The sequence below is a fragment of the Balaenoptera acutorostrata genome, chromosome 2 (assembly GCF_949987535.1).
Source record: "Balaenoptera acutorostrata chromosome 2, mBalAcu1.1, whole genome shotgun sequence".
NCBI classification, from domain to species: Eukaryota; Metazoa; Chordata; class Mammalia; order Artiodactyla; family Balaenopteridae; genus Balaenoptera; species Balaenoptera acutorostrata.
In genome coordinates this window covers 75,986,761-76,009,073 of record NC_080065.1, presented here as the reverse complement: position 1 = coordinate 76,009,073, position 22,313 = coordinate 75,986,761, and the positions used below count along the sequence as shown (strand labels likewise).

Below are 22,313 nucleotides of genomic sequence, written 5' to 3'. Positions count from 1 at the left end.
AGGAGGAAGAGGGGAGCAAACGGCCCTTTAGGTACAGCTCCACCGTAAATTGCCTAATAATTCAACCCAGTGCTTATCAAAGTATAATCCATAGCACCTGCCTCAGAATCACTTGGCGTTTGTAAGGAAAAAAAAAAACCAACGCAGATTCACACCTACTAGAATCAAAATGAGAGATATTTAAATCTGCGTTTTAAACGAACTACCCATGTACTCAAACCATCCAAAAATGTAGAACACAAGGCAGTCAAATTTCGCAGACCGCGTTCGTAAGCCACGCCCTCCTTCTAGCCAGAGGACAGCCTGCGGCGTCTCTCTTCCCTTCCCTTCCCGCCCCGTCTCCAGACACTGGCCCACAAGCCGCAGGCCTTCTCCCCTGAGGCGTAGCTCAGCCACCTTCCGACCGAAAAGCCAAACAGACACTCAGATCCACGCTTCGCAAAGGATTAGGGGGGAAAAGCAATAGGCCAATCTAAAGGGCCGGAGGCGTAGCGGGGGAGGCCGGCAGGGAGATCTCTTTGATTGACGCGAAATATGCCCAATGAGAGCAGAGGACTAGTGACGCTTTCGCCTCAATGGGCAGGACATTAGCGATTTCAACCAATCCAGCTCAGACATGTCTACCTTGTGGGAGGTGCTTGAGGCCGCGGAGGTCGTTGGTGTCTGTTGAACGGCTTGTGGAAGTCGCGCTGCCTTGGGTAGGGGTTAAAATCGTTCTCGAGAGGAACGTCTCTGTCCGAAGAGAACATGAGTTTAGCTCTGAGGTCGGTAATGAGCAGGCGGCAATGCTCTCCACACTCCGCCGCGGGCCCCAGGGCGGCTGTGTGTGGAAGGGAGGCAGCTTGGGGCCGAGGCGAGGAAGGGAATGCAGTTTGGGACGAGAGGAGAGATCTTTGGCCAACCTTCCCGGGCCCGGACCCCTCACCCTGGAGGCTCTGGTGAGCTCCGCACACTTCTGCTGAGGTGGTCATTTCTGTCAGGGCGTTGGGCTTTGGACCGCCAAGAAGGTGGGGTGTCTTAGTCTCGAGGAGGCAGTGAAATATCGCGAGGTTTCTATGCGTGGTGTTTGCGGGAAACCAGGCCTTGGAGCATCCCTTGTTTCAGTTCCTTGTCAGCGGCTTCCAGCTCGCTGACCTCCTGCTAACATACTTACCCATAAATTTTGGAAATAACACAAAACCCACTCCTCGCTCATCTCCTGCGGCCATGCTTTACGGTATAATCGGAGACACATTTTAGTGATTATAGTTGGTAATCTCTTAGATTTCCGAAATGTCTTAAGCTTCTTTACCTTTCCTTCAGTTCCAACCTCTAACGCACTGTTTGTTGCCTCCGCCCCCAACCCCAGCTAGAAGTTTTACCTTAAAAATGTCTATGTAGTTAGGTCACACTAAAAAGGTACCGAGTTCTAATAAGGGATAATCGTGGTATTCTTGGATGGGGTCAGCTGTTGGTGGGTTGCGAACTTGTCCCTTCAGAATCTTGGGAAGAGAATGACCCCCGGGAGCTGCAAGTTTGTGTGAAGTCAGGTCTCTTGTGAAAGAACTTCCTCAGCTTTGTCATACCTCTTTTGGTCATTTTTAGTCGTCTCTTGCCTTTTTGGGGGTAGATTTCAGAGAACAAAACAACTTCAAATGCAAATAAAGTCCACTGGGTTTTACATTTTTTAAATTTATAGAATTCTTCCGTTTCAAAACTTGTTCTTATACAAGTCTTGTAGCCCCATTTGAAAATTTGGAACACTTAGATCGACACCTCTTAAGGAAGACATTTCTGGCTTTTGCAGTAAATTACTTTCTTAAAGTGTTTTCAGAGTTTATGAGAAATTAAGTCTAGATGTATATGTTAAGTGAGATTTACAAGACTATTGACTCTTCACATTATTATATAGGATTAGCACAAATATTATGTACTTTTTTTGGTGTTTAGTATTCATGGTATGCTTAGGTTCATTATTTTGGCTGATTTGTTAATATTAATGGGAGAAATTACAAAGAAGTGCCAAACTGTTAAAAATGTGTAATCTAAAAACATTTTTAACCCACAATGCCAAAATAGTTTGTAAGTTAATTGATGAATTAGATGTTTTTTGCAATGATTTTGATAATTATAAGCACTATAAAAGTAAACCTAATCTATAGTGATCATCAGTTGTGAATTGAATTTTTTTTTTTTTTTTAACAGTCTATATTGTAGAATGATGGGACTACGGTTGCTTTGTTTTTTGTTGGGGTTTCTGACATAAAACTAGTGTTTCTTATTCACAGTTCTTGTTTCTTCCACAGTAATATTAGTGGGAATAAATACAAAGCTAGGAAGAGGGAAAGCTAGGTCCTCATTTCTTTTAATAACCTGTAACACTTTTCAGTTTAGGAAGTACACATTTATAGCAGCCTAGACTATAAAATGAGCAGGGCTTTGACTCACGTAGGGAAAATTTCTTTATATTTTTACAAAATACTTCCTTTTTCGAAATTTAGAAGATTATTCATTGGCTAATTTTTATTGCATTTTTAGAATTTTATTATTTAGAAGCCTAGGAGAATAGGATTAAAGTGGACTAAATAGACTTTTTTCTTATCATTTCATAGAAATGAGCTTGTAGTTGACAAAACAAAGAGGAAAAAAAGAAGAGAACTCTCTGAAGAACAGAAACAAGAAATTAAAGATGCTTTTGAACTTTTTGACACAGACAAAGATGAAGCAATAGATTATCATGAATTAAAGGTAATATACTTAAAATATATCTTTTTCTGTTAAAATGATTTGCATTTTTGACAGTTGATTAAAAATATATTTTAAAGTGTTTTAATTAAACTGGTTTTGGAAATATGAAACCATTTTAAGCATTTACCATTAAGTACTATAATAAAATTGAATAGTACTCAAAACATACCTTTTTAGAAACTCCTTTTCACATGGTAAAATGAATAGTATTTTAACTGTAAAAATACATTCCTATGGAGGAGCTTATTTTCCACTCACATACTTAAAAAATTTGAAACTGTAGGTTTTAAACAGTTCTAACTATATTCCTCTTCCCACTGTGTTTTGTTTTGTTTTGGTTTGGTTTTTTTGGTGATCCATTCATTTTTCAGATTGAGGGAGTGTTATTTGTTTTTTAATTTGAACATGTTATTAACAGTCTCAACCTATTTTCTCTGGTGCAAACAACATAAGTGATGTCTGATGTTGACACAGTGCTAATGGGGAAAAAATGTCAATTTTAAGTTTTAGAATTATTTATAAAGAACCAAGGGGAAATTGATGTTTAAGGTAGTTTGGGTCTTAAACTCAGCACAGTGAGAAAGATAGTATTTTTGTATCTCTTTAGCTCACTTTTTCACTGTTTCTTTTAGTTACCCAGCTTCAATCCATTCTTCCTTTATAATGTCTCTTCCATTTGTTGCTATTCTTATTATCTTGGTTTGGGATCTTATTTTATATCTGGAACTTCCTAAATGGTTTCTCCATTTCCTGTACACTATCATTAGATTCGTCTTTCTAAAATTCTTTCATCATATTATTCATTGCTCATAAACCCTTAGTGGCTCTTCATTGTACCCTGGATAAAGTTCAGATTTTTTTCATTTGTATTGAATGCCCTCCACACTTTTACTACCACCTACTTTTCTCATTTGCTAGCTGCTTTCTTCCGCCTGATCTTTTCCCATTCAGGTAAGGTAAACTGCTTTGTTCATTGCCTTCAAGACTATTCTTTATTTCTGTGTGTGTTTTAATACTAGTCATTCTTTTCTAAATGCCCTTCTACTCTACTTCATCCATATACGATTTGAGGAACAACTCGAATCTCTCCAAATAAGACTTCTTTAACCAGTAACATCTCTCCTTCCTACTAGTAACTAGATCTCTTCTTTCTCTAAGGTCAGGTTCTTAGACCACTTACTTGGTAACTAATCATGTCGAGTCTGATGAAAATTCTTATAATTTTTTTAATCTCTTCTATTGTATAACTTTTTAATATTTATGCTGTGCCTTTTTTTGGATTTGTTTGTTAATCCTTTGAGAAAAAAATAACTTATTAAAATTATCTGTGCACTAAAGTCAGTACATTGTAGAATGTGTTCTATAAACACTCATTGATTAGTTTGTCATTAAAAAAGGGATATATAAATGAAAAAAATTGCCATTTAATTTCAGTAATGAAGAACTATCACTGTTATTTTAGAGACATAAAACATGCAAAAGAGTGTGTGTTTTATTGATGTGTTGTCATCTTTTAAGTAGTAAAAACTTATTTAAGAATTGGAATTCACTTCTTTTGTAAAAAATGTTTATAATTTGCTTTTCCCTTTTAATCCAAAAGGTGGCAATGAGAGCCTTGGGGTTTGATGTAAAAAAAGCTGATGTACTGAAGATTCTTAAAGATTATGACAGAGAAGCCACAGGGAAAATCACCTTTGAAGATTTTAATGAAGTTGGTGTGTATTTTACAATATTGTAAAGACTATTTTACAATAGTCTTTGTAATCAGCAGTTTGTTAGGAAATTATCTGGTTACTATCAATATTTTTAGAAGTCTCTGGGTTATGGAATTTTGCTATTGAACATTGCTGTGTAATGTGGATCTTATTTTGGAGTTTTTTTGGTACTTTTTTTTTTGCTAATTTTCAAAGAAAATATAAGATTTATAGCTTCACTGTAAATGGGATTTATCTTTTTGTCTTTTGTTCTGAAGATTTTAACCAAGGAACTATTGTGTAGCTTCTCCCGGGAAGATGTCTTTCCATGTAATATGTACCTATATTATGTGATAAAAGTAAAAGAGTGATCAAAAAATTATTTTCTCACAGTAAAAGATAAAATTTGGTATATTTTTGTTTGGAAAATATTTCCCAGGATCATCCTAGTATGTGATTTTTGTTGGCAAAGTGGAAGGAGAGGAAATTGGTAGCAGTTGGTATCTTTAGCTGTAGATGAAGTGCATGCCTTCAGGTTGACAAAGCTTATGAGGGGCTTCCTACTCTGGATGACCTTGATCTCAATGAATAAAGTCATCTCTTTAAAGTTGCTGCTGGGGAGAAGATTGTAGTAAGGGAGGCACTTAGCAGACTGGGAGCAGGAGAAAACATTTTAGAACAACCCACTGGGTTATAATATCAGCATATTATTTAGTTATTTTTAGATATTTTAAAAATCTAGGAAAATTCAGTTACACACAGACATACACACAAACCCTTTATTTTAAATATTCAACAAGAAGTAATATGAGAAATGAAAAGAAATGGCAGTTAGTACATGTGGAAAAAATAGATTCATATCATTAGTAATTTCTTTTAAATCTGAAAATTCAAACCAAAAGCAAGGAAAAAAGAAATTAAAGAACAGATAAATCTAAAAGACAAAAAAAACCACTGCACAGAAGATCCCCAATTTATGAACTAATAGATGACTATTTAGAGAGGCAGCTTGTCCCTTTGGAGAGCATAGTCTTTTTTTTTTTTTCTCTAGTTCGTAGAATTATTTACTTGAGAAGAGGTAGAGAGCCATCTTTATTTTCCCAGTATTGAAGCTTTCTGGGGTTTATGATCTTAGTTCAAGTTTCAACTTAGATTGTTTATAGAAACAAGGATCAGGATACAGTAGAAATGATACTATTAGGAAAGAGCTATAATTCAGGCACATTTGGTACGGTGTAGTGGTTTAGCATGGACATTTTGGAACCAGGTTGCCTGGGTTTAGATCTTGGTTTTGCCACTTACTAGCTGTGTAACTTGGTCATTTTACTTCTCTGTGCCTCATTTTCAGCTATAAAATGGGGATAGTTGTATTATCTCATAGGGTTCTTAGGAGAAATAACTAAGCTAAAAATATGTAAAGTATTTAGAAAAAGGCCTAGTATGTAGTAAGTTCTATTAAGTATTTGTTGTTATTATTACTTCAAAAATTAGTCTTTGTTTCAATGGCTGGAAAATATGTATATCACTGGAACATAAAAAGTAGTCTGCTCCATGTATTTATATTTTTCTCATTATCTTTTTCCTGTAGTTGTAGGTTATTTTAAGCACTATTTGCCTCTAATAATTTTACAAAACACATTATTTCATCTTAGGTGAATACAGTTTTAAAATTTTGATTTTATTAGCAGTTGAAGCCAGAGTCCCATGTAATCTCTGCCTTTCCTAACCCTGCATCTCTTCTATGTTATTAACAGAACAGAAATACTGGGTTCCTTCTAGAATAAATGGTCATGAGTAAACTTCAGCCTGACTTTCAAAGATCAACCATTTGGCAGGCTTAGTACATACTTTAATTATCCTAAGGTTACCTATTGAGAATATCAACTGTTAAGTAAAATTTTATTACTGTTTGGGAATCAAATAATCAAAAACTATTACTTTCCCCATTTTTTGATCATTTTTAAATAGTAACTGGCCACAGATGAATATATGTTTTATAGTTTGGGACAAATAACTCTAAATCAGAATATTTGAATCTTACTTTTATCTACTATCTATTACTGTTTAAGGATATTGTTCCACAGATATTTACAGGTATTTCTAGATAAAGTTTGGCACTTCATATTCTTCCCAATGCTAGAAAAAAGTACTAAAACATACTTAACGTAAGTTTAGAATTTAGACAGCCTGAGGCTAGTGAGTTACAGGTGTTTTAGGAATTGCTGCTTTAAAGTAAGACCAAGATAAGTCAGCTATTTGTACTCGTCTATTTTTGGCATGTACTATTTATTATTTCATTGCCTATTTAGAATAGAATATTATATATTTTTTTGTTTTGCTTAGCAAACATTTGCTGACTTTTTTGGCATTCAGTACTATGCTGGGGTGAGGGAGGGGAATTAATCAGAAGTTACTAAGAGTTTCTTCTTTCAAGGAGCTTACAGTTTAAATGCGGGTGATAACAAGCTATGGTACTCTGTGGTAAATTATAATTTTGTATAGGGCAGTAGTGGCATACTGCAGCCCTTGGGCCAAATTCAGCTGTTGCCTGTATGCTGCCACATCCATTCTTTTTTTTTAAATTTTTATTTATTTATTTATTTATTTTGGACTGTGTTGGGTCTTCATTGCTGCGTGCGGGTTTTCTCTAGGTGTGGCAAGCGGGAGCTACTCTTTGCGGTGGCTTCCCTTGTTGCAGAACATGGGCTCTAGGCACGCGGGCTTCAGTAGTTGTGGCGCATGGGCTTAGTTGCTCCGCGGCATGTGGGATCTTTCCCGGACCAGGGCTCGAACCTGTGTCCCCTGCATTGGCAGGTGGGTTCTTAACCACTGCCCCACCAGGGAAGTCCCTGCCACATCCATTCTTTTATGCTGCTTTTGTGGTACCATGACAGAGTGAGTGGTTGAGATAGAGACCTTATGCTCCCCCGGCCCCCCCCAAAAAAAGCCTAAAATATTTACTGTCTGGTCTTTGGCAGGAAAGTTTGTCAATTCCTGATCTAGAGCAATTGAAGACTTTGCAGAGGGGATTTTTCATTTAGGCTTTGGGAACAGGAATAGGATTTCATCACAAGGGGAAAATTGTGGGAGGGGTATAGAAAGGCATTCTAAGCAGAGAAAACAGCAACAACAAGGAGTAATAGTAGACATATAGCATGTTCAGAAAACTTCAGTTAGTCTCCTGCTCTAGAGGATAGGGAAATAACTGGAAAGGTAGGACTGGGCTAGCTAGGTAAAGTCTTGCATAACACAGAGTTTGGACTTTAGTCAGAGGATCTATGTCAGTTTTTAAAGAAGAGGAGATAATATGTTTTAGAGAGGTAACTGTTGAGATTATTAAAGATGTGTTGGAGGGAAGAGATTGCAGGCAGAAGATACAGTTGGCCCTCTCTATCCCTGGGTTCTGCTTCTGTGGATTCAACGAACTGCGGATTGAAAATATTAGGAAAAAAAAATTCCAGAAAGTTCCAAGGAGCTAAACTTGAATTTGCTGTGTGCCTGGCAATTATTTACATAGCATTTACATCATATTTACAACTATTTACATAGCATTTACATTATATTAGGTATTATAAGTAATCTAGAGATGATTTAAAGTATACAGGAGGATGTACATAGATTATATGCAAATGCTATCCGTCCCAGATTTTGGTATCTGAGGGGAGTCCTGGAACCAATCCCCCATGGATACCATGGAAACTGAGGGATAACTGTAATAGACTTTTTATGCTGAGGGTGGTGAGAATAAAAAGAAAAGGGGTACATTCAAGAGTAAAAAAGGTGGTAACCTCAGTACTCTAGGATATAAGTAACTGATAGGGTTTAAAGTTTTAATGTGATGTTTTTGAATTTGCTTTATTAAGTGATTGTTATAATGTATAAAGCCTAAGTATTTTGAGTAAGTACATTTCTGAGAGTATAATTAAATCATTTGAAAATTGAGTTACATGGACAGAAATTTGTGAAATAGATTGAACCCATCTTTACTGCTTGTATGTCAGTCGATTTATTTTCATTGAAAAATAAATATATTTCTTATAATTCTACTTTGTAGAATAAGAATAGAAGATGCAGGCCTGGAGGATAGTCACCATAAAGTTACAATGTTTTAGCTGTCCAGAATGATGGGTATTTATAGTTCCAAAGAAAAGTTGCATTCTAAGACAAAGTATTGATAAAAGATTATATAGACACATAAGTCTGAAGTAACTAACACAATTAAAGCACCAGTGGGATAGGAATTTATACATCTTGGAGCCCCATCTGTTCCCCACATCACCCTGTTGCTTCTTTAAATACATTAATATTTTCAGCAAGCTGCTTTTTTGGTTCACCTGTCATGTAAACTATTTAATTGGTGAAGAAAATTTCTTAACACTTTTTTTTCCTTGTCCTGCTTTTTTGTTGGGACTAAATTCAAAATAAGTTGAGTATGAGCCATAGAGTTAAGTGTGGTATTTTATTTTGGTGTTATGGCTGTATATATGCCAACTCCTTTTTAACTGAATATTTATGAGCTTTGATGATTTGCATACTTATAGTAATATACTTCAATTAGTTACTTGGAAGACTTTTTGTATAAAATTAATGGATAAAAGAAAACTATTGAATATATGTGTAGATGACTTAACATTAGCTTGAATAGGTGCTTATTCTAAAGCTTATTCAACCAAATATGAAAACAGCAGCAAAACAACTATTTGTGGGGGACTTGAATTGTATTTTTCTTTTGGATGCATTAAATATTCCAGTATTTTCCATCTATAAGCATTTGCAAATTTTTAGTGATTCTGTAAACCTCAACAGGATTGAGTTATTTTTAATGGGACAGTGAAGGTCATAAATACGTCTTGTTGTAGTGGTAGACTAGCATGTAGAATTACTTCAGAGATATTTCCTTTGATATTTTCAGAATTTTATCTAGTAACTTAAAAAATTTTATACCACAGATTTAAAATTTTCTGTTATTGTGGCTATTGATTAAAGACTGTGGTTATATTGAAAATATTAAGTTGACTCTATTATTATATATTATTACATTTAGTATTTTAAAATAATTATTACTATTGAGGCCTGAAATTACTCACATTTAATTTTAACTTAGCTGTCTGATAGTTATTATCTTGATGAACAAAATGTATTTGACTTTAGAGAGATCTCCTTTTTAGACCTTTTTTTTTTCTTACTACAATCAGATTCAATCCTTTTAATAACTACTTTTGAGAAACCAAGAGGTTCTTTTAAATCATGAGGATATGAGTGGAATTTTCATCTACTGTCTGAGACTGTATCTGTATCAATGGTGGCAGTTAATTTTATAAATTTGTCAGGGGTTTTTTGTTTCTTTTTAAGTTGTATTAAATTTGAAGAACAATCAGTATTACTATTAAGTTTAGCCAACAAACAACTTTTATCTAGTTGGTTTTAATTGTTTTGTTGGTATATCATCTCTACAACTAGGTTACAAACTCCTAGACTTGTGTGCTTGATGTCAGTGGAGCCTAGTACAATTCTTGATAATAGTAAACCTTAAATAAATATGGTATAAATGTAGTTTTCAAAATTTTGCTTCTGTGTGATATAGTTATACTTATTCTTATAATAGGATAAATTGTTGATAATGTAAAGTTTAAATTCTAAAATATGGATTTGGTTTTTCTAATTTTCTGTTTATCTCTTTGGGTTTTTGGACTTTGGCATTTTTATTGTCAAACTAAATGTTGACAGACTCAGCTTTAATTCTCATCTAATAATTAGTTGATTTCACAAATGAATGCCTTTGAGACTATGAAGGTTTACTTTTCATGTTTTTTTAACTATAGTGACAGACTGGATTTTGGAAAGAGATCCACATGAAGAAATATTGAAGGCATTTAAACTATTTGATGATGATGATTCAGGTAAAATAAGCCTGAGGAATTTGCGACGTGTTGCCAGAGAATTGGGTGAAAACATGAGTGATGAAGAACTTCGGGCTATGATAGAAGAATTTGATAAAGATGGTGATGGAGAAAGTAAGTTTTGAGTAAAACATACATTCCAAATATTCCTACTGTACACATATAGTAATTTTTTCTAAAACCGAATGATTTTCAAGACCCTTTGCAAGCTATCTATTTAGTGTAAATGTTTTTCATCCTATAATGGGATTTTTGCATAAGTATTTCACATACTCAGTTTAGAATGAAGCAGACCTTTAAAACCAACTGTACAGATTATAGTATGAGCTTCCACACTTCAAGAAACTGCTTTACTTTTCTTTGAGGTGAAATATCTCCAAAATTTCAGCCACTCAGTAAAATTTCAGCCTTTAATGTCTTCTTCCTCAACCTACGTGCACGTCTAAGTTCTGTTGAGTCTACCCTCCAGATATTTTTAATCTGTTTTATTTCTTTGTTTACTGCTACTGTCCTAATTCAGGCCCTAGTTTCTTTGTAGGAATGTTATCATAGCTTTGTTCATTATTTCCTTGAATGCCTGCTGGGTACCGTGTTCTGTGTGCTGACTGGTGCTACCTAATGAAAGAGGCTGATGTTGTCCCTGCTCTCACTGACTTTACAGTCTCTTGTAGCCTCCTAATTGCCCTCTATGCCTATAAGCCTCTTTTCTCTTCCTAATTTGTTCTAGCAGCATTCTTTTCCTAAAATGCAGGTTTGGTGATGTCATTTTCCTGTTCAAACACTTACAGTGATTCTTCATTGCCTATGGAGTAAAGTCCAAAGTCTTCTATGATCTGTCGTACCATAATTATCTAGTTTTATTTCCCACTGTATTCTTCTACTTTCTACTTTAACCCTCACCTCCCATATAGTATACATACTTTGACAAAATATACTCTGTCCTATCTTTTTATGCTGTGCCTTTCATCATGCTATTCTTTAATCCTAGAATGCTCTAATTGCCAATTGCTGTCTGCTAAAATGTTAGTTGTTCTCTCAGGTTCGTTTTAAACTCCATCTTTTTCTCAAAAGCCTCCCTCAGTGGTCTCTGTTTATAAATTATGAGATTTCCATTAAGGGCCCATAACATTTAGAGAAATAAACTATTTTGACCTTTTGTACACTGCCTTCTGTTAGTTATATACATGTGTGTCACTCCAGTTATATTGTGAGCCATTGAAGAGTAGTTTGGAATCATATAGTGTGAAAGGCCTGAGGCTTTGAAATCATACAGACCTGGATTCGAATTGAATCTCTACCAGTTACTTAGTAGCTCTGTAATTTTGTGCAAGTTTTTAACATTGTCTGAGTCTCAGTTTTCCTATTTATAAAAATCAGAATGGTAATACCTTTCCGGATGGTTGTGAGTATTAAATGAAGATAATTGAAGGTGCCTAGCATTAAATGTAAACTTGTTTTCCTTTTTCTTCTTCATCTTTATATTCTCCTGCATTTTCTTGAACATGATGAGTACTGACGTTTGTTGACTTAAGCAGCGAGCAGGAGTGTGCGTTACAGTAGATACATGTTGCTATAGTACCAACTATTCATTTTTACATAAATATATATATATATAACCTTGGAAATACTGGCATGCTTCAATAAGGAGATAAGACAGTAGCAAATAGTTATCAGCTCAGATTGTCCATTAGAATTGCGCATTATTATGCTTTCTCATTATATTTATTTGACTATTATTTGAGCATTATACAACTTTTCTATTTTTAGTACTAGCTCTTTGAAGGGTATCGATATAGTTAGTTATATTTTAAAACAGAGATGATTAAAACTTGAGAAGACTTAAAGGACTTCTTAAGCTATAATTCTAATATTTGGATTTATAATCCGCTGTCTTCATAGTTAAAAAATGTTTGTGTCTTCCCTAGCTGTTGATTATTACCCTAAATTAGCTTTAAATGAGTTCCTTTATGTAAAGGTACTCTCTTCAGTGGTAGAGAGAATCTTGGTATGCCTTTTTCATACTCCAGCTACTTATGTGTCAAACGACCAGAGGTATAAACAGTTTCTTTTTCCTGTACTAGGCTCATGCAAGTTAGGTTTTAGTTATTAGCTTCATTTGACATTAGAATAAAATACCAGTTAGTAACCTGTTCTTAAATTCAAACATCATGTGAAACTTTTCTTAGAAAATGTGTCCATTTCTTGCATCCCTTGCTAGACTGCTCTACCTGCTGCTTTTGAGTTTGAGTTCACACCTGTGCTCCATTGCTGGGAGATTTATTTTAGTGCATCCTTAAAACATTTCTTCGGTCCTCACTGCTTGCATTATTCCACTTTAAGTCACTGTACAACTGTTGCTTGGGCATCCTACTGTCATTTATTCACATGACTAACAGGCAAATAACACTTTTTTTTTCTTTTTTCCAAGTGACTGATTACAAATAAAATAACAGGCAAAATAACACTTTTTATTTCTTTTTTCCAAGTGATTGATTACAAATAAAATACACCTGACACATAATCTTTTATTGTTAAGACGTGTCTTTTTTGGGGGGGGATAGGAGGGTGGTCTTATCATATTAAAATAGTCTAATCCAGTAGTTTCCAATCTGAGATGTGGGTATCTAGGGGTGGAGGCCTTCTGAGGTATTGTGCAGGGTCTGGGAGTTCATGTATGCATCAAATATTGTCTGTAGACCATATGAATAATAGTATTGCACATGCATACATATACTGCTTTTTTCGGTTATATTTAAATGCTATTGAGATTGATTGCAGAGTTTATATAGCTATTTGACATTATCTACTTCTCAAACGAGATACACTAAGGATAGCTGTTATTGTGGCAAGTCCAGAAAATTATTATTTAAAGGCATTTTCATATTCAGAAACAATGAGAACTCCAACCCTAATCTGTTTAGTGTGGCTTTGGGTTACTGCCTTAATTTATATTGGGTCTCTGTAGCTATCTGAAAATCTGCCCATTTTTGAAAAAGTGGGAAGTTAGATTTTATAATAATTTATTAATCTGATCACGTAATCTGTTTTTTTTTTTTTTTTTGGACTGTAGGCAGAGTTTTTCTTAGATATAACTAACCTGCTTTCTTTGTATATGTTAAACTGGTAAAGATCATAATACTTCACTTCCTTTTTTGGACTTCGGTGATTGTTCTGTTTTTACGAATTTTTCACACTTCAATATTTGAGAGCAATGAAAATTTTTTTTTTTTATTGTATATATAGAATAATAAACATGGTGAATGAGGAATTAAAGGAAAAGAAGACATAATACAAAATATAAATACAGCTGTGGTAATGATATAGAAAGAATCCCTCCCAAGATATATAAAATAAAATACAGTAAATCATTTTGGAAAAGTGGAAGCAACGTTTAAAAAACCAAAGTGGACCATCTTCTAAATAATTATGATGAATGTTAACATTTGTTTAGTACTTTATATATGTTAGATTCTGTGCTTAGCATGTTACATTGTGGATTATGTCGCTTAATTTACATAATAGCTTTTGTGAAGTGAATACAGTGTTATACCCATTTATGCATAGGATACATGCATATATATAGATGAGGAAACTAGCTCTGAGAGTTTAATAACCTGTCCAAGGTTATTACAAAGCTAATACATGGCAGAGCCAGACTTAAACTCATACCTCCATAATGACAAAGAATATGCTTTTAATCATAACACTGTATTGCCTCTTGTGCTTTAAAGTAAAATATTAATTAGGTTTCTATGTTTATGGGGTTTTTAAAATTGTATACTATTATGGGAAACAGTGTGTTAGTAAAATATTCAACTGGCACTTCAGATATTAAAATTTGTTTTTTCCCCTCAAAGCCAGATGGTCTCTAAGGTACTTAATTTCTCTAAAATTTTTTATTTTAATGACATGTAGTAAGATTTACCCTATGAAATGATTGATTTATGAAAATTTTGTTTAAAAAGGCGGTGTAGAAAAAAATGAAGTGTCATATATGTTTGATTCAATATATATTTTATCAAATGCCTATTTTAAGGTAGGCATTGTGTTCCTTACATCAAGGAACTTGATATAAGATACGATTGATAGAGAAGGTTATAAAACCGAATGTATAAAGGCATCACAGATTCTCCTAATTGTCTGAAAGTCTCACTGACGATAAAGGAGCTAGTTTAAATTCCTTAGCCACTTTCTTCCCTTCAGCTTTTAGGTTCACTTTTTTGTACTTAAGTATTTTGTTTTTAGGTATGAAATTATGGAATAGTTTAAAATACTTTTGAAATGCTACAGTGCTTTAAAGTGTTTACATATAAAGAATATAAATATTGAGTTGCTTTGTTTTAGAACTATATGAAGCTTAATTTGAAATTTGAGTATTGAGATTTTACAAATTGTGGGAAAAAAGTTTTAGATCTTTAAGTAACAAAACATAAGTACTTTTCAGATTTTGAATATTTTAATCATGGCTCTATTATGCTGTTAAAATAATGTGTAGTCAGATCATTCCAAGGCTGCTTTCCTTATGTTGTTTTTCTTAAAAATATACCCTTGTTTCCTGTTTTGGTCTAGATGCCTCACTCTAGATTTTTCTAAATCAGGGGTTCTTAAATGAAGGTACATATTGATGAAATTGTTTAAAATTTTTATATATTTGGATTTTTTTTTTTTTAACTAGGACGAGAGGGGTCATAGCTTTCATAAGATACTGAAACGTATTCATTTAACTGCAAAGGTTAAAGATCAGTACTACAATTTATAAAATCACTGAAAGTATTTTCAGTTTTGTATTACAGGTTTTGTATTCTTTTCTACTGTGTCTATCATAGTGTCTTGTAGATGTTTCATATTGAATGCATGAATTCATGGTTCTTTATCAGCTCCTGGACGGCTCATTCCTCTTAACTCCTTATAGCTTATTTTTTGCAGTATTTTTTTCTTTAACTATGTTTCATTTAGTTTTTCTTTAACATAGGCTTTTAAATATATAAAAGTTCCAAAAAACAATGATTTGACGTTTTTTCTAATTCTAATATATTTTTATCCTTCAGAATTCTAACTTACATGTGTGATATATTTAAGCTTATTTATTAAGAAAGGGTTTGCTAAATGAACTAGTACAATAATGATTATCAAGAGAGTTTAACTATCTAAGAAATTTAAAATTTTAAGTTTTTAAAACTATTAAGTGTGTATAAATATTATTATGATGGATTTTTTTAACATATACCATTTTGTCTTTTCCCTAGCTAATATTATAGAATGTTAATTTATATTGTTTATTATATTTTATGTATTTTTGTATTCATGAAGTTCAATTTAATTAACGTATTCAACTTCCTAGCAAAGAAGTAAAAGCAAAAAGCTATGTCTTGGTTTATTAAGAATTTTGTATAATATAAAATTTAAAGATACTTAGTAAAATAGTAATAGTGTTCTCTGAAAAAAATTTGTATTTCTGACTTACATTTTCTTTCTTACCACAGTAAATCAAGAGGAATTCATTGCTATTATGACTGGTGACATTTAAAGAATTACAAGGATAAACACTAAGAATGTTGCAGTTATCATCTTATATTCTATTTTTGTGCCTGAAGCTGTGTTTAAAAAAAGAAAACAACTTAGTTCTTTTTTCCAAAAGGACCAAAAATAAGCATCTTATGTATTCATATTTTACTACTGTTAAGTTTCTTTATATGAACAGTATTGTTAGTACTCTAATAGTTTAGCTTTGTATTTATAATATAGTTTTTATATATAAAGTTTAAAAAATTGAATCGTGGTACACATTTTTTGAAGGTTTTTTATTTAGCATTAGTAGTCACTTTTGTTTTGGTGCACATGTTTTTCCGACTTAATAAAATGTTTATTTTTTAGTATTTTAAAATTTGGTAAATTTTCTGTTTATTTTGATTCCAAATGTCTGCTAACCCTCAAGAGTATCTTTCTTAAATCTTTTCTCTTTACACGGTTGTTTTCAGAAACGAAAATTGAAATATAAATTGCAATAGAAGAGCACATTTTTCCATTACAAGTTTGACATTTGATGTTTCAGTACAAAATGACTCAGTATAGGCATAATTCCTTTTTCATGAGTCATGTCTTTCAGTTTGGAGGGAAAAAGTATTGTGCATATAGACTCATTTATCCTCATGTGTTCAATATTATGTTCTGTAACGCTTTTGGTATCTTAAGTTATGACAGTTAAATCTGGATATTTCTTTCTTAAACTAATTGAATATAGTTTGAATCATCTAACTTCTTGACAAAGTGAAAGATTTAAATTTTGGAATTTTGATCTGTTAAGATAATTATCACTCAATTAAACGTCACAGTGATGAAAATAGGAAACTAAGCCACAGAAATCATTTAAGGCTCTGTTTTAGCTGTATAAAGGAACGTTCTGTGATTCACCAGGAAACAGTGGAGACAGATTTTCCAGATATTGGTGCGTTCTTCTTCCTTGTAGAAGTGTATGTTAGGGGGAAACACATGGTTAGGGAAGATAGGTCATAGTAATAATTTGAGGCACTTTAAATGTTGTGAGCCTCCTAGAATATTACAGAAAGAGTTATCCACTAGAAATTTAACCAAAAAATCAGTAGAGAATAATGTAACGGTGGTGATATTTCAGATAGTTATCTAGAAAGCAAGTTAATTGTTCACCATATTAAAATTCAGTTTTGAATATGAAATCAGTGTTCACAGTAATACCAATATCCAGGGCAACAAATAGACTGTGAAATTTAAAAAATTGTATCACGTTTACTGATGAATTTGCCTTCTATATCTCAATCACAAAATATGTTGATTTCCAGGAAATTGAAGAATAAAGAAAATGAAGAATAAAACACAAACGTATCTAGGCTTGCTAGTCTTCTACCACTTTATTGGAATAAATAACCTAAGGTACTTTTTGTCACTTACAGAGATAATTTCTTTATTCTTAATATAAATGGTTACTCCTTGGGATGCCAGCATTTTGTTTCTTCTTACTGTGGGTTGAGGGAAGAGTGCTCACTTCAGTTCTTTATGTTTGTGAAAGCTTTCTCCTACAGAAGGATATGAATTATTTTCAAGTTTTTTCCAGTGTTAATAACTGTAGAGTCAGAGGCTTATAAAATTGGCTAGTAGAGGCGGCAATAAGAAGAAAGGAGTGAATTTGCTTTAAACAAGAAGGAAGTGGAGGTGGGTATTAGTCATTTACCATTATAGTTATATTTATTATGCAATGGCATTTCATGATGTAAGAAAATAACTTTCTTGCTAAACTTACCTACTGCATCTGCTGTTCTGGTATCCTGGTAAGCTTTGATAGTTTGGGATTTGTCAGCTAAGATCTTGTCTTACATATAAACCAACAAAGCCTACTTTAAGTTATGTACCTCTTAACAGCTCCTAGATTAGAGTCTGGCGGTAGGTAGTTGGGATGGGGAGGAAATCAAAAACATATTTGTTATGCACTTAATATGTGGTGTGGGTACTGCACTAGGCTTATTTAATCGTTTATTGCAGGAAATGCATACAGCACTTCTAATGGAAGACTTTCAAATTGAGTTGATGTGCCAGTGTTAATGGTCTTGCATTAGCAAACACCGTGAGGAGTTAGACGATCCAATTGAGTTGCTAATTTCCTCAACTCCCTAAACCATCTGTCTGATGCTAATCTCTGGATGTAAATTCTCTTGGGAATTGCTAGTGATGTGTTCTACACTAAAGATAATTTCTAATGTTCTGAAGACCAATGTGAAGAAGGCAAAAGAGTTTCAAAAAACCACTTAAAATATGAAGTTAAACAAATTACATAAGTAATATATAAAGGTAATATATAAAGTAAAAGTGAAAATTCTTTTTTTTTTAACTGCCAGCTCCACTCCCATTCCTCTGAATAGTATCAGTTTCAGTTAGACCTCAGACATCAAGAGGAGCACAACTGGATATTTTAACAGAGTGTAATATAGGGAATAGGTTAAATTGGTGCTGGAGAACCAAAAAAAAAAAAAAAAAAAAAAAAAATCAGGAAAGGAACACTGGGATAGCTGAGGGTAAAAGTTGTAGTTACTGGAAACTAGAAGCTGGGAGGAGAGGTCCTATGGAGCAGGGACTCGGAGATGGTTGAGGAAGGGGGTACTGGTAGGTGGTGCTAATGTTGATGGGGAATGATGAGGCTGGTTTGGGGAATCTCGAGAAAAAGCTGGAGGATGGAACCAAGTGCTGCTCCTGGAACGAAGAACTGTTGCCCTGGGGATGCTGACAGGAACTCCAGGCAAACTGGAAACAGCAAGAGTCTTTTCCCCTCCTGCCTTACTGTTTTATTCTTCTAGGCCTCTTTTTAGTGGAGCTTAAAAAAAGTCAGCTGGCAAAGGGGAAATGTAGTTTACACAGTCCTAACCCTACTGTTACACATTTGAATACAGAATAGTGGTTTGGAGCTGTGGGGAAAAAAAGTGTAATGACCAACACAATTGACCGTATATTTTATGATCTAAACCGGGTTACTTGAGAGTGAAGGAGCTTAGGGGAGACTATTATTTATCTTGGCACAACAGGTGTAATTCAGAACTAGCCTGGGCAGACTAGGACGTAACTGTCACCTGATCTCTGGGATAGTAACCATTGTTATTTTAGAGATTCTTTCAACCTGTTTCCTTTGTATTTACATGAAATTATAGAAGTAGTTTTTTCCACATGAATATTCTATCCATTCTTCAGCTAAGTTTTATAAAGGAAATGTCTTTAAAAATTTAGTAACTTAAGTGCTGCTGTGTTCCAGGCACACATAGTTATTTACATACATTATATATTTTAATCTCAGTAACCTGAGGTAGATACTGTTGGGTTGTCTTTATTTTACACACAAGAAAACCAAAGCTTAGGCTTAAGTAACTTGTTCAAGGTAGTAGGAATAGGAATTGGAATTTGATCCTAAGTCTTCTGACTCCATGGCCCACTCATAGCCACTAGATTGTATTATCTCCTTACAGTGACTTTTATAAACTATCTCAAGGTGTAAAGGATCAGACTTTTAAAACTACAAAACTAAGAGATAGAATCTGGAATTCAGAGGCTCAGCAGCAAAAGCATTAAACATTTATGCATAATCTAGCACGGCATTTGTTGTATTATGTATTATTCCATGTGAGTTAACATTTGGTGCCAGTCCTCTGGAAGCTAATAAGCTTAGATAGACTGTTTCTAAAATCATGGAGTCAATACATTGAAGAAGTAGATGTTTGGGAAAAAAATAATCAATACAATATTAAGCAAATGCTTATTGATAAAGTGCATATTATTGAGTAGTCATAAAATATTTTCATTTTGAGAAAACATTTTTCCACTTACCCTTTGTGGAGAAGATTTTATTTTAGGGGCTGTTTGAATGAAGTAAGAACTCTTTAAATTCTTGGTAGGAAATGGAAGGAACCTTGGGCTTAGGAGTATATTTGGTAAAAGGATGTGTGGGAAGATCTTTGAGGCATCTAGCTGGAGAGGAGGAAGGTTTATGGACCTGATAGTCTAAAGCAAAGCTCTTGTCGGTCTCAGTGGTCAGAGAAGAGGGTCAGTAAAGGTTATTTTAATGGTAGAATGATGACTTGTTTAGGATTTGGGTTGCAAAGAGAAATTCTTGGGATGAAATGTGGCAGTCATCTGGATGGCAGCTTAGTTGGGTCTTGGAGATCTTGATTAAACAGCCTAGCTTACCCATTCAATTGAAATAGGTAATTTGCCTACATATCCTGATTCTGTGTTAAGTCATATGTCATTCTACATTTACAGCATTCATTGAAAACTTCATCTAAGACTCTACAAAAGATTGCCAAATACAATCTAAAACTAGTGAAATCAAGTCTCTGTTTTTTCTGAGATAATATATTTACGTTAGAGTTACCTTTGTGAGTTGTACTGTAAATATTGAGTGTAATTATAATAGTATTATCTAATTGTCTACAAAAATCCAAGTTGTCTTTTTCTTTAGAACTTGGGAAAGCTGTATGTCTTGTGCTGTTCTGAGAATATGTAAAGTATTTTTTCCTTGTATGATAATTTTGGGAAGATTACTGACATTTTATAGAATCAAAGATCAGCAGGGTTACTTCCATTTTATACTTAATTAAAAATATTTTTAAATGGGTTTTCTTTATTCCATAATAAGAGAAATCAGGGATACTTAATAGACTTCTGGAGTCCAATATTTATAATTTTAATATGATTGTAACATTTGTCCAACATACCACTGTGTTCTCTGAAAAGAGCAATTATTTTCTCCGTGTGGCATCATCATAGACTGTCTGCCCCCAAGGTCTTCCAAAAGGTCTGTGTAAGCCTGACAGCTAGGAAACGTGTACTGTTGTAGAACATAAATTCTGTTGACTCATTGATACAAGCCTACTCCTAATGGATGTCTCTTTAGAGTAAATAGCATTCAGCATACATCGGCTAAATGCTAAATGGTTAAAATATGTCCAAATCATATTTCCTATCATGGATGACCTCCTTAAATTTAGCAGCAGATTAATGATTTGTGTTTGGCTTACTGAGGAGCAGTCTTTCCTTAGAAAACATGCATTTTGCTTGTGTTGAAAATTCAGGCATTTAAAGTCCTTGCCAAGCTGGTAAACTTAACCATACTTTAAGCAAAATCTACATTTTTCTTTTTCATTTTCTATTAAGATAAACATATTCAATTAAATCTGGAATAGTTGGCCAAAACTAAACTTTCCAGGAGACTTTTTCTATACCAATCCTGCTGAGAGAGGATTATTGCTAACCTAAGTCCTAAGAGTTGGTGTGATGTTTTTCAGCATTGGCAATAAAAACAAAATAACTCCCTCATAGAAAGAAAAGCAGCAAGATATAGATTCTAAAGATTTTCTTTACGAAAGGAAACTGTGTTCAAATCTAATTGGCTATTTTCACTGCTATAGCAAAGATTAAAAGAAAAAAAAATAGCTAGGAAAGATTTTTTAAAACTAGAAAATGTAATATCTGTTGTAACTAACTTATTTGGTTTTGGGAAAAATTAAATCAGATTATACTTGTGAAAATGTTTTGTGAATTGCAAATTTTATTAAAATACAAATTTTTATATAATTAGGTGTGTACTTTGGTTGGAATTATTGATCTATGGGCCCAGGTGACTTACAGTTCTATAGTGTGATCCTGGAAATTCTGGGATCTGCAAGGCCCCTAAGGGACTCTCAGGTGTACCCAGACCCAGGTAGCTAGGCGATTGCTTAGAGGAAAATTTTAAACCCACATTAGTTTCTTCTTTGGAATGTTCATAAGCATATGAGCAGGCACAGTGTTCAGTACATTTGAAGGAAGTATATTCTTAGGGAACCTGGGATATCTCAAAGTAGAGAATTATATAAATCATATACTGTTTACATTTGGTCAAAACAATAATAATGTTATTTCCGTTTGGTTGAAATAAGCTTAAAATCATAACAGTTTATATTTCTACTTAAGTTATTATGATCAAAAGATATTAAAAGCATTATTGTAAAAAGCTAATCTTAATTCCTAGCAGCTATTAGGGTCTTCATTTCTAAAGGGTATTCATTTCTTCATTTCTAATTCATGTGAAAAAGAGATAGAAAAGGCAAATTTTTTTCCTTAAAGAGTTGTTTCTATTTTATTGATAATTTATATCTCATCTTTTTCCAAAGAAAAATTTATAGCAAACATCTCCAGCACAAATACAGTAAGATTATTTAATGAGCAGTAATAGATTATAAACCAGACGGAAGGAAGAAGAGACAAATCAGAGTCAACTTCAGTTATTCAGTGTTAACTTGAAAGAGTTTTCAAATTAACTGGCTAGCAGAGACCTGGGACAAGGCTTATCTCCCCATCATAAATAGCTGCTTTTTACCCCTTTTAGTCTCTCCTTCTTCCTTTTGTCTCCCTGGGATTGGAGAAGTGCTGAGTTAACTGAGAAGCATCTCTGGTTGAAGTGGGGGTGAGAACCTACAGCAGCCCCTTATTCTCCAGT

The 22,313-nt window shown here is 33.7% G+C and overlaps 1 protein-coding gene across 1 annotated transcript; it reads left to right on the top strand.

The window, feature by feature from the left end:
- The first annotated feature begins 625 nt into the window (after window positions 1–625).
- CETN3 (centrin 3) lies at window positions 626–21,409 on the top strand. Its single transcript, XM_007193022.2, has 5 exons — window positions 626–764; window positions 2,592–2,727; window positions 4,328–4,442; window positions 10,244–10,435; window positions 15,805–21,409. Exons 1-5 carry the CDS (start codon window positions 748–750, stop codon window positions 15,846–15,848), a joined length of 504 nt encoding a protein of 167 aa, XP_007193084.1. The 5' UTR covers window positions 626–747; the 3' UTR covers window positions 15,849–21,409.
- The last annotated feature ends 904 nt before the right edge of the window (window positions 21,410–22,313 follow it).

Coding starts and splice junctions, on each gene's coding strand:
- CETN3 (XM_007193022.2), top strand. Junction 4,443..10,243: donor TGAAGATTTTAATGAAGTTG/GTGTGTATTTTA, acceptor TTTTAACTATAG/TGACAGACTGGATTTTGGAA. Junction 10,436..15,804: donor TAAAGATGGTGATGGAGAAA/GTAAGTTTTGAG, acceptor TTCTTACCACAG/TAAATCAAGAGGAATTCATT.